The 13,605-nt window shown below is 39.1% G+C and overlaps 1 protein-coding gene across 3 annotated transcripts in view; it reads left to right on the top strand.

Moving 5' to 3' along the window:
• SLC39A11 (solute carrier family 39 member 11) overlaps nucleotides 1-13,605 on the top strand; it is a 385,119-nt gene that overhangs the window by 16,962 nt on the left and 354,552 nt on the right. For 2 of the 3 annotated variants that reach the window (XM_088138334.1, XM_088138333.1), the window contains exon 5: nucleotides 13,412-13,570. The exons of the other annotated variant lie outside the window; for it this stretch is intronic. In XM_088138334.1, the coding sequence (XP_087994460.1) occupies nucleotides 13,412-13,570 (159 nt within the window). The remainder of the gene's footprint in view (nucleotides 1-13,411; nucleotides 13,571-13,605) is intronic. 3 annotated transcript variants of the gene reach the window in all.

The following is a 13,605-nucleotide window of genomic DNA, read 5'->3' as shown; positions in this document are numbered from 1 at the left end:
CAACCTGTTTCATAGGGGTGTTGTGGGGGTAACTTGAGAGGAGACACCCAGGTGAACATCCTTGAGCTTTTAGAGAGAAGGTGAAATGAAAATGCAAAAATAAATAAATTATTCGCTCTACGTGGTGCATTAGTTGGAACAGAGTGTCTTATTTTTAGAAAGTTCAAAAATGACATGTTTTATGTTTAAACTGCTTTTGAGATTTGTGGAAAAGCAGTCTTAAAACATGTTAATAAACCAGCCAGCAGAAAGAAAATGCAGGAAGTAGCAATGACTTAGGGAAAACTGCAGCAGCCAATTTTTTCTTTGTGTCCTGCACACTTAGGTGGAAGCATGGAGATATCTGCTGCACAGAAGTGATAGTGGGAGATGATGATTTGGAGTCTACAAAGAACAGAATTTTTTCTGCCCACGCAAGTGTTTCTTTTTCAAGCTTGTGTCTTCTAGCACAAGTACCCCAGAGTCAGGGTACCGTTCAGAACAGCATATTCTGTAGTGCCAAAGACTGCTACTGGAAGGCAAAATCAGGTTTCCTCTTGCATACAGAAGCAATATGAAGAGAACAGCTTTTCTGTATCCAAGCCAAGCAAGGACTGGGGCGGGGCAGTTAAGAGACCCAAGCAGCTTGTCTAATTCCTTCGAAATTGGCAGAATATAGACATTTCTTCTGGCTAAACACATTGGAGGCTAGGCACCCTTGACCAGCACATCATGGGTAATTTTTTCTTCTTCACATAGAGTGCAAGATTTTTGAGCATCAAGGGTTTCCTTTTCATGCCGAAGGGAAATATAGAATCAGAAGATGCAATGAGCTTTAGAAGCCTGGATCTGTTGTTAATTAAATTCACCCCGCCTCCTCCTATCTGATGAGCTTTCCAGAGCTCAAAAACTTTTACTGCAGTTCATTGCCAAAGATGGCTCTAATGAAAAATATCACCTGCCTGCTCTAATTCCCAGGTAGCAGTTTTGGCCTGGATACAAAGAATACATTTGGCGATGTAGTAGCTATCATTTTAAAGCTCTAATGGAAAATGTTAATGATTTTTTGAAAACTATCTAAAAGAATGGTGCCCAAAAGCTAACTTTTTTAAGTGGGTGGGGGGAAATCACTTTTGTAATTTGCTGTGCTTTTATTGGTTAAATGCATCTGAATCTATGCAGGTGGCAAGTTTATTGCTATGTCTTTTTAGTTATGATGCCAGTTGATTTAGGATGGCTGCTTTGAACATGCCAGTTCTTCTTCCTCTTGCAGGAATGACAAATATAATTAAACTAAGAATGTGCTTATTTCTTAGTTTCAATTTCTACCGACAATTGACTGGCTCAGATGCAAGGAATTTGATCCATAATCTGACATCATTGTTTTTGAAGAACAACTTGGATGATAGCACACCAAATGCCACACTTTCTAGCATTACTTGGAGAATTCTGTGTCCTATTCAGGGAAAAAGAGAGAACACTCCTCATGTATGACAATGCTGTTCAGATGTTCCTTGCATTTCTAAGAGAAAGAATCAGATAAGAAAAGATAGGTTGTTTCACCATCAGCAAGGATGAGTTAAAAGTCTCTTGAATGAATAGATCAGCATCATTCACAGAAAAGCATATAAAGTTTGTGTTTTTAGCCAATTAGCTCCATTAGTAATGAAACATAGCAAAGTGAAGGCCATGTCCCATGACTGACTTTGTGGTAGATTAAAAGTTAACCTATTGTTCTTGCCAGGGAAGCTATATCATAGCTATTTGACATTAAGCAAATGTCAAATAGCTATAAAATTTTCAGAGTTAAGTGGATAGTCAGGCAATGGCTGGCTGAATGTCAATTCCACTAGGTAGTCCAGACCAGGAAATTACCTCGTCAGGAAGGCTAAAACTATATTTATTGAGATTGGCTATAATAGAATCTTGCAAGTCTGATTGTACTGTATCTCCTCCCCATCTTATACTCCTGTGAATTAGGGAGGAATCTGACTGAGCCTCTTCCAGATATTATCTGTATATTGTGGACTTAAAACATGTTTTACCCTTGTCGCTTTGGGAATAAAGCTTACATATCTCCATCAAGGTCTACTTCTTTACTCTCTACACTGAACTGGAAATAGCAAGCTGAAGGGCAAGGGAATATCTGCTATATCCTGTAGATTCTTTTCCCTTTTTATCAGTTCTTTTATCAAGAATTTGACAGCAGGTTCTTGAACGAAAAGTTGTTCACAGAAGCCCTATTCAGATGTTTACCAGGACACATGAAGTGTACAAAGTGGAGGATGAACAAGTGTATTCCCTCAAAACACCATGCTTTTAGGTGGGAGGTCTGAAGGTGAGAAGACTTGCATTAGCTTGAATGTGAATACTGATTTCTCCACGATCTAGAATCCAAAACAACCAATGTGAGTACCACTTCCCCTAAAACTTGTTGCCTACATACATAGATACTGGGCAGAGGTCAGAGTATCTCTGTGTGCACAGCCTCATTTTCTATCCTGAACTCTGAACTTTCCACACATCCAACAAATGCCTGAACAAGACAAGAAGCAGAGAAATTAGACAATTTTGAAGTCTTTGAAAAGCTAACAAACTTTTAAAATTTTTAACAATTTTTTTTTTAACAAAAATATTCGGAGACAAACTCTTCAGTAAGCTTTCAGTATTGTACCAGCTTCAGTGCATCTTCTTCACTGACCTACAGATATTCTTCCAATACCCTTTTTTCTTCTTCAACTGTCTTGTAACATTCCATGCCCACCTATGCTCCTTGGTAAATAGAGTCTGTCAACATCGTTGTGTGGATGAAGGGCATGATTCAGTGTCATTATTTTTCGGTCTTCCTATCCAGGGCTTCTAGTTCTGCTTGACTCAAGTCCATTATTCTATCTGTGTATATAATGACTGGAATTGCCCAGATGTTAATTACCCTGATGGTATTTCCTCTACTGCGTTTGGATCTTCGGCACTCTCAAGATGTATTCACTACTAATCTTCTTCTTGACTTCAGTGTTCTTAATGTTGTCAGCTTGAAGGATGCCCAGGTATTTGCAGTGATCTTCTTCATCCAGACTCTTGGTGTTATTTCCATAGGGCATCTTGATTCCTTCAGTTTTCACTACTTTTCCCCTGTTGATGGTAAGGGTGGCACATTTGTCCAGTCCAAACTCCATTGCAGTATCTTGGCTGTATATTCAGACAGTATTGAACAGCGATTCTATTTCAGATGGTCTTTTTCCATACAGCTTCAGATTGTCCATGTAAAGGAGGTGGAGTAGCCTGACAGATGTTTTTGATGTTTGATAGCCATGGCCTGACTTGTTCAGTATTGTTGACAGAGGAATCAGTGCAATGACAAACAGTAGTGGTGACAGTGAGTCTCTTTGAAAGATTCCTCTCTTGATATTAACTTCTCCCAGTCTATCACCATTGACCAGCAGCTGTGTCTTCCATTGCGCCATTGATCTTTGGACCAAGCTTCTGATGTTTCTACTGACTCCTGTTATTTCTAGGCACTTGATTATCCAGTCATATGGCAGGGAGTCAAATGCCTTCTTGTAATCAATCCAGCTACATTCAAGTTGGTCTTCCTTCTCTTGCAGTTTTTCAAGATCATCTTGTCACCAATAAAAGAATATATATGTAGCTCAGGGTTGAACTGTGGAGTCCTTGGGGTTCTCTGAGCTTGATTGTTTTCTTGCAGATGTTTTGTTACCCAACTAGGTAACATCTTCAGTGCACGGAATGTTACCTCATCAGGTAATGAAATGTCTGCAAGAAAACAGCCAAGCTCAGAGAACCCCAAGGAGTCCATCATCTTGTCAATTAGGAGCTGATCTTTTGTCCCTCTGCTGTTTGGGCAGTTTCCTTTCTGCTCAGATGGGAAGAACTTGTTTTCAACTAGATGCTGTTGGACTGCATCAGCTACACCACCAGTTAGCAATTTGAAATAATAATAATTGCAAAAGGCAGCTTTACTTGGAACAGCTTACATTCTGCGATGATACCTTTAATACCATCAAACAACATCTGCCTATCCCAGGTCCTTGGGAAGGACTCGATAGGTGGATAAAAATGCCAAATCCAGTCTAAACAACTGGCTGACTGCGCGATCAACAATAATATTTTAATATAGCTTCCCACTCTAGTGGCCTCTGGGTGGCTTACAAAATATAATACTAATTGATACAATTAAAAATATAAACCATGTGCCCTAGCCTTGCGTATTTGCCCTGTAGGACTTCCCTGGATTTTGTCTTTGCCAAAACCAGAGCAACCAAAATGTTCCATGCCAGAATGGTTTAACAGAACTTCTAAGACATAATGTTTTTGTCATGTATTTAAATCAAAACACATAAGTTCATGATAAGAAAAGGGATTTCAGTGAACCTTTAGAAAAAATATTCATATGGAGCAATCTGAGAATAGGTCTTGGTTTCTTAGAAGGACAAGTTCTGCTCTTCGTCAGAGGGTTTTAAGTAGAGCTTGTTGGATGGTTGCCTGACAGGCATTTTGGAATGGTGGATTTCCTGAATTACGTTTCACTATATGACTTTTAAGTCTATTTCAGTCCTTTGAGTCTATTGGATTTTTGGAAGACCTAGAGTTTTTGGAAAACGACACCAACAACAATATATACAGGTAACAGCTTTTTGCCAAAAAACCTTACTCTGCTGCCTTTTGTGCTATATTTTCTTTGCTTTATAGCTTAAATACTTAGATTTAATTTTACTCTTAAAAATGTCCTACTGTATGTTCTTCTTTTCATTCCTGTTGCCCAGCTGCTCTTTGTGTCTTAGAGGGAAAGTTAGTACTGTAGTCAGTCATTCTTCCCCCCCATAATAGGAATGGTGGGATGTAGTGGTAGATGTGGGATTGCAGTTCACCCTCCATATATGGAAGTAATGCCTGAAGAGGACTAGAGTGGTTGTTAGCGCCTTCCCATGCCTGTTTCCATGCCTCCAATGCTCACATCTAGAATAAGTCTGTTCCAGGTGCACCTGGTACCTGTTGCTAAATAATGTAAAACTAATGTCAGTGGAACAAGTGCTTCTCTTCTACTACCTTTTTACTTCCTGGTAAGCTTTTAAAATACTTTTTATTTCCACTCCAATAATCTAAATGCTGATCTCTTTTTTAAAGTAAATCAGTCAAACACCCTTGTTGAAAATTCAGGGTGAGGGACTATAAACCTCCTCTTTTATCATCCCCATCCCTCAGTTGTCCTGTCATCTTGTGGCACTCGACATTTGAATGTTCTCTTTTTAGGTCTTAATTTAGTTTGATCTTTGTGGCAGTTGATTGTGGGATTTTATTTCCTATTTTTTGGGTGGTGATGGAAAGCAGCCAGTGGCTTTTGCTCTCTTTAAGGAACCATGAAGCTTGTCAGTGCTGTGAGTCACTGATAAGATAATTAAGGCAGCAAAAGTACTGCATTAAACACACACAAACACACACACACTGGATTGAATGCCAGCAAACTTGAGTGGGATTCTGCACTGCAGTTGTCTCATTCCACAGGGTACCATGCCAGAAGAAGTTATGAAGTTTACCTTAAAAAATAAAATAAATTAAAATGCTGCACTCCTGTCTTTCAATATGGATATGTTCTCTATTTCAGTGTATCGTACATATTTTTGTAAGGCCAAGACAGGCAATCTTACCACACTGTAGCTATTCTTTTGTTTGGCTATCTGCCCCTATAAATTTGATGGGAGAGTGTCAGGCTTTGTGCTGTCTGTTACTCAGTTTTGAAGGCTAGCAAGCAGGGATTCCAGCACAGAGCTTTTTGATAAGCTAGTTGATTATTACAGATGTTAGAAAAACGGTGCTAGAGCAGGAAACCAGTAACAATCCCAAGGTTTGAACCTTAATATCTCTTTTTCCTGCCCTAACAAACAGAGTGGGTTGTTTCTCAGTGGGAGGGGCAGTTTATTTATTTGTTTCTTGAATTTATATAGCTGCCCATCTCACTTGCATGTGACTCTGGGCGGTGTATACAATTTAAATAAAAAAACTAACAATCCACAGAATTCAGCCACTAAAGCCAATTAAAAACAGTTAAAACCTTTAATAACAAAAAGACAAAAAGAGTGCAGTCTACACTTACACCAACCATTTAACAGGCTCCACACTTCCATGGGATCCCCAGGCCTGATGGCAAAACCAGGTTTTGAGGGCTCTTTCCAAAGGGCGGATGCCACAGCAAAAAAGGCTTTCTTCCAGGATCCTGCCATCTACATTCTGGTAGATGTTACCAGGGAGAGATGGTCCCCTAAATAACCTGGCCCCATGCCATGCAGGGCTTTAAAGGTCAAAACCAGCACCTTGAATTGAACCCAGAAGCAAACTGGCAACAAGTGCAGCTCACAGAGCAGAGGTGTAACGTGCAGTTCTTGGGGCATACATAACTGCCTGTGCCAATGCATTTTGCACCAGCTGAAACTTCCAGATACTCTTCAAGGGCAGCCTCATGTAGTACAGTAATCCATTTGGGAGGTGACTAGGGCGTGTGTAACTGAGAGTAGAGCCTCCTGGTCTAGGAATGGGCGCAACTGGCACACAACATGAAGCTGTGGAAAGGCCTTCCTGGTCACGACTGCCACCTGCTCTTTGAGCAGGAGTCGTGAATCCAGAAGGACCCCCAGATTGCTCACTGGGTCTATTTGGGGCAATGCAACCCTGTCCAGCACCAAAGATGGTAAATCACCAAATACGGAAGGCCCAAAAACCCAAAGCCACTCAGTCTTGCCAGGGTACAGCTGAAGCCTGTTGTTCCCCATCCAGATCCCCACAGCCTCCAGGTACTGAGAAAGGGCATCAGTAGCATCACTGTGCGTTGCTACTGTAGTAAACCTGGTGTCAGACCTTTTGAGTTTGACCCTGATCCTTCTAGCTATCACAGAGAAAGCTGTTATATTATGCTTATAAGCTAGTGTTAGGCTAACACAGCTTTACAGCTGCACTTTTTTGCTGTTGCTGTTTATTTCTGCCTCCAACTGATGTGGGCTTAGTAGCTTCCATCACAGAAAATACTCTCTAAAAGTGACAGCAGTGGAAACTTGTAAGCTGTTCCTTTCTCCCTGCAGGAAGTTTCTCTTCTGATTCCCTCTTACCAAATCCTAGTATGTTATGTGGCATTTACAATTACACTTTGTAAATAGGATATACAAGGGTGGTCACGCCAAATATTGATTTGGATTTCTCTTCTGTTCGCTCACTTTGCATTCTGTAAATTGATAAACATAAACAATTACAATATATATATATATTTGAAAGCATTCTTACTTTACAGCATTTTTTCACACCTGCCTAAAACATTTGCACAGTACTGTACTTTGGGATGATCTCAAGGAGGAAACTGAGGCATACCACTCTCCTACTGTTGTACCTTTGGAACTTGTATTTGGCCCTGACTTAGAGGAAACACTGAGTTTTCAAGACAAGTTTTGATAGAACAGACCTCCATGAATTTGTCTCATCTGCCTTTTAAGTCATCCAAGTTAGTGGCCATCACCACTTCTTGTGGTAATGTACTGTGTGAAGAATGACTTTCTTTTGTCTGTTCTAAATCTCTTTCTTGGTGGATGACCCCTGGTCCTAGTGTTTTGAGATAAGGAGGAAAAATTTCTCCCTGTCCACTTTCTCCATGCCATGCATGATTTTACATACCTCAATCACGTCTCCTCTCAGTCACCTTTTTTCCAAGCTAATGTCAGGCTTCTTCTGGCAAGCTGGACTAGAAATAGATGAACGGTATTCAAGGTTACAAGAACTTCTGGTAAGTAGATTTATTGGAGAAAAGTCAGAGAAGCTATTCCCAAAGAATTCCAGTGACTGCTGTATTTCAAATGCAAAACTTATTTCTAGTGAAATCAAGGTTCAGATTCTTGTGCCTCTTTCTTTAGAGTTAGAAACTAGTCTCTTTTGGATGAGAGAGATAATTTCCATCTGTCTCTTGTTTTGGTAATGGACATAATTTATGGCAGGCTTTTTGCTTGCACCTGTTGTGAGAACTGGGTCTCATAATTAAAGAGTACTAAACAGTCTAGGGATTTTTTGTTTTTGTTTTACTCTGAGGACAGTGTTTGAGTTCCTAATAATTTTAGTTGCACTTTTTCCTACTACATTATATCTTTTTATAAATGTGGGATCCAGAACTTTATACAGTACTGCAGATGTGGATATACCATAGAATTCTTTAGAGGCATTACAATGTTAGCAGTTTTATTTTCAGTCTTTTTCTTAATGTTCCCTAGCCCGGATTTTGCCTTTTTAAAAGCTGCTGCATACTGAATTACATTTTCTTTGAGCTATTCACTATGACCCGAAGATCATTTTTCTTGGTTAGTTACAGACAGCTCAGATCCCATCAGTGTATACATGAAGTTAGGGCTTTCTGCTTCAGTGTGCATCACTTTACACTTACTTAAGTTGAACTGCAATTGCCATTTGGTTAACCATTCATCCAACTTAAAATGATTATTTGAGGGCTCTTCACACTCACTTTGGGTTTTTACCACCCTGAATAGTTCAGTGTCATCAACAAACCTGTCCAGCTTCTGCTAAGGCAATATCATTTAACACTGAGTTAAAAATCAACACAGATCCTTGCAGACCCTGCTTCTTACTTCCCTCCATTGAGAAAATTGTTAATTTCTTCTTACTCTTTTCCTTCTTATTCTTTAAGTGGTTACCATTTCATAAAAGAACAAGTCCTTTTATCTAATGACTACTAAATGTATTTAAAAAGAATTAATGAAAAGCGAAGGCTTTTTGAATATCCAGGTATGCAATGCAAATAGGGATACCTTTATCTAGGTGCCTGTTGACAGACAGGATTCATGCTGATTTTCCTTCAAGAAAGCTTGTTTTCTATGTGTTTAGTTACTTTTTCCTTTTTTTAACCTTTTCTACCAGTTAGTGTTGCATTAAGCTGTATGGAGTATAACTGCGTTGTATATATGTGGGGGCTATATTATGAGTTTGTAGTAGGCCATAATACTGATGTTTGGGCTTAGAATGTGGAAGCTTCATTTATGAAGAAGAAGAAAAAAACCCCAATGAAACAAGATTCTGGGGCAGCTTCTCCTTTGTATCTAGGTGAAGCCTGAAAGCTGGGCACCCTACTCATGCCATGTGGCTCATGTCATTCATGATCTCAGTGGAGGAGCCTCTCAGTTGGGCTGTTGGACACTCATATTGCCATCTCATTGCTGGCAGTGATCAGAGGGAGTTGTGAGTGATCTGAAGGCAACACTAGCATCTGGCGGGTACAATTGAGAGACCCATTTACCAAGAACATAAAAGACCCATGTGGAGTGGAAAACCCTGAATGAGCCATGTGGTACAAGCAGGATGTCAGCCCTCCCAGGTAAACCAGACAGGAAACACAACCAGATGAACTAATTCTACTTTACTATAAGGCTACATTAATAGAATCTTGCAAGTGTGAAAGTACAAATCTCCCACCATCTCTTTTTATTGCCTGATCAGTTAGGGTGGATCCTTTCTAAGTTTGTTTCTCAGTCCATTACTTAGTTGGGGGCTCCTCCCCCTTTGTTCCCTAAGCAGCATCTCTTCCCCCTGTCTTCTAAGGTCATTCTCACATTCCATTACACAGGATGACTTCCTCTACCACCAGATGAGCAAGTTGCTCCAAAGAAAAAGGCCAAAAACTACAAGGAAGCCACATGGAATTTTACAACCAGATTGACCCAGCAAGTTCTGCTACAGTTGAACAAAGTAGAAGGGGAACAAATACATATGCATTTCATAGATGATGCTTTGGGAGGAAAAGGGCAACCATAAGCTCACCCCACAGTTCTTATGTACTGAAGATCTCATTATTTGTGGTTTTGCTATTTGAAGTTTCATGTCAGAACAGAACCCAGCAAATAATATTACATTTGCAATGTAAAATCATCTTAATATTATTTTTACTTGTTAGTTTTATAAAACTAAATGTGTTATGTTTTCTTTCATGTTCAAATGGGGGTGCTGTAAAGAAAAGTAAATTTTATGGGTTTGGTTGCTGATTTTATTTATGAGGAACTTCAAGTGCATTATTTGTACTCCTTCACAGTTCAGAATAACTTCCACTGTATATGATATATCTCTATGATTTATTGTCTATAAACCCTTGCATTACTTTGATTTTCATGGCAACTCTTGCTTACATAGGTGTACGTATTTCTGTTGAATAGAGAGAGAAACCCAATATGAATTCTTTAAGGAAAATTTTGATTCAAGCCATGGCTCCAAGAATTCCTGTCTAGTCCACAGCTGAGCTAATTCGGGCTTCACTTGATTCAGGTTATGATAGCTTGTGTCTTCTGGTAGACTTGATCCCTTGTTCATGGCTTCCTTAAAAGATGAGTTTGATTAATTTGATCTTGGCCCTCAATAGGCTTTATTGCTATTCCATGATCTTTTATCAGAGCATCAAAAATGACCCAAGTAACAAAGCCCGCTGGACTGCTAATCTTTTCTGTTCTCAGGCCTTTAACGTCAAGGAACATACAGGATTCTCATTTTATTTTATTTGCATACAGTATTGTTATTCTGCCTTCCAACTCTTACCATGCCATTTTTCCCAGTTTCTGAAAAAGTAAATGGACGTAGAGAAAAGCTTGATAGGAGTTTTTGGTGTCTCCAGTTCTGTATCATAGCTCATGAACTGAGGACTGGTGAGTTGGGCAAATGGCCAAAGAGAAATTCATTTATGTTTATCATTGGCCTCAGAGTGTACTAATGTGAGTTTAAAAAGGCATTTTGTAGATCTTAAAGAGAGGGTGGAACAATTTGAAATTAAATAGTTGGGGGAGAAAAGACTTTAAGCGCATGATTCCTTTAAAAACTCTGTCTTTAAAAGAGAGCACAGTTGGCTACTTCTCTTTATCAACATAGGCAATTTAAAACTATTTTTGTTACAAATGGACTGTTGGTGTAGTCCCCAGCTTCTGATTTATAAAAGTTATTTTGATGTTATTATTACTCAGTGGAATAAGTCTGCCATATTTTTTATGCTAGTTGCTATACTTCTGCCTCCTAGTTCCATTCAGAGAGAGAAAAAAAGAGTGTCTTATGAATTGAGCTTTATCCATAAATTGTTCTCAGTAGAAACAAGTATAGAATAAAGATTTCATCTGAATATTATGCTGCTGTCATTTGAGGAAATATGTATGTTTGGAACTCCAGAAAGTCGTCTACAGTCTCTTTGGAGGTAAGGGAATTGTGCTATTTTATACTTAGACACCTAATGTTCAAGGTGGCTTTAGAAAAGTCTGAGGAACATGAGACATTATTGCTGATGCATTCTAGATAATTGAGAAAGCCAAATAATACCAAAAAGAAGTCATTATGTGCTTCGTTGATTATAGAAAGGCCTTTGATTGTACTGATCGTGTCAAGCTGTGGAATATGCTCAGAAAAATGGGAACCCCAGAACATCTCATTGTCCTCATGAGAAACTCATATACAGGTCAGGAAGCCACAGTACAGACAGAACATGGTGAATCAGACTGGCTCCAGGTAGGCAAAGTAGTGTGACAAGGCTGGTACTCTCCCTTTATTTATTCAACCTATATGCTGAATATATATTAAGGGAAGCTGGATTGGAAGTAGTTGAGCGTGGATTTAAAATTGGAGGAAGAAACATCAATAATCTGTGCTATGCTAATGACACTACCCTGCTAGCTGAAAATGCAAAGGATCTGCAAGGTCTAATAATAAAAATCAAGGAGCAAAGTGAAAAATGGGACTAAAATTAAATATAAAGAAGACCAAACTAATGACAACAGATAAAATTGGCAATGAAGATATCAAAGTAGTGGATAGCTTCTGCCTTTTAGGATCAACCATCAATAGTAAAGGAACAAGCAGTCAAGAAATATGCTGTAGACTAGGACTTGGTAGAGCAGTCATGGCGGCCTTGGAAAAGATATTCAAATGCCATGATGTGTCTTTACCTACAAAAATCAGAATTGTGCAAGCCATGGCATTCCCTGTGACACTCTGTGGAAGCGAAAGTTGGACTTTGAAGAAGCAGGAAGAGTATTAACACTTTTGAACTTTGGTATTAAAGAAAACTCCTGAAAATACCATGGACAGCCAAGACAACATACAAATGGATCATCAAACAAATCAACCCAGAGTTCTCACTTGAGGCACAAATGACCAGTCTCAAATTATCTTACTTCAGACACATGCAAAGACCTAGCTCTCTGGAAGAGGCTCTAATTCTGGGAAAAGTGAAAGGAAAGAGAAGAAGAAGACGACCAACAGCAAGGTGGATGGACTCAGTTACAGTGGTGATGGGTGCACCATTGGAAGACCTGAAAGACCAGGTTAGAGACAGATTGTACTGGAGAAAATCTATCTATGTGATTGCTAGGAATCGAAAATGACTTGATGGCATATAATCAATCATCCATATGAATCCCACAGTAGTATGCAGTATGATTAAAATTATACACAGTTCAATAAAAATGCTAAATACATGCTCGTGATGAAAACAGAGGGCAGCACATACAGAATACCAGAAAAAAAAAATCAGTCAATTAAAATACCCAGTAAAGCTGGGGGGAGGGGAGCAGGGAGGGATTTTTTTTAAAATTGGTAATTATTTTATTTAACCAAACAGTGATCAAGAAAATATAAGATTATTGAACGCATGGATACATTGGCACCCTCTGAAGTTGGGAATAAATATAGCCAACAGTTCCTTTTCCTAAAAACGTTAACTGTTCTTCAAGTCCTAACAATGAATATCATGATATATAAAGATTTAGCCCAGGTGTGTTTTTGGAAAACACCTGCTGCTTTTGCTTTTAAACAAAAATTGATTTTGTAAAAGCAACGACAAGTAGGACTAAAATATAGGAATGAAGTTTTTAGGAAAAGGAACTGTATAATAGTTGGATTGGGAATTGCAAAAGCTTCTGCACATTCTCAGGGGATAGCTGTAAAATCTTTCACTGATCTGGTCAAATTGTACTGGTTGGAGTTCCAATGAAAAAACAAGTCTCTTATATTCCATAATAAAATTATGGTTAGGACAAGCCTCTTAGATTCCATAATAAAATTACCACTTGATAACAGCTTTTAAATTTTCTTTGGGAGCTGCATGTACTGAGTATGAGATTACTGAGTATGAAATTCGCCTGAATGGCCTCTTCCAGCCTTGTGATTCTATGATTCCTAAGTGACAAGTTGCCCACTTTTGATTTGAGATATTAAGACTCTGCTTAACTTTTTGTTTAACCTAAGGAACAATATGTTATATATAAATTGACACTGGTTCCTCCCTCTCTGTTTGGTAAATGGAAAAAGGATGTTAACAGCAATTTTCTGTCATCGGGTGTTATGGGAATGAGTGTAAGGTTGTTTTAATTGTGACTTGAACAGCCTGATGTCTTCTGTTGTTTAGGTGATGCTGGCTGCTTCTTACTGGTCCCTTCTTGCACCTGCTATTGAGCTAGCTGAGGACTCTGGGAAGTTTGGAGCCTTGGCCTTCCTCCCTGTAGCAGTTGGCTTCACTCTGGGAGCAGCATTTGTATTCTTCGCTGACCTCATTCTCCCATGGCTGGTGAGTAGCTCTCAAAATCTGGTCACCAGGAAAGG

Source organism: Python bivittatus, unplaced genomic scaffold (assembly GCF_059951505.1).
Source record: "Python bivittatus isolate LINGU-HERP-01145 unplaced genomic scaffold, Pbiv_v1 ctg000220_np1212, whole genome shotgun sequence".
In the NCBI taxonomy this organism is placed as follows: domain Eukaryota; kingdom Metazoa; phylum Chordata; class Lepidosauria; order Squamata; family Pythonidae; genus Python; species Python bivittatus.
Note: the sequence above shows the minus strand (reverse complement) of the source record. Positions and strands in the feature narration are given on the sequence as shown.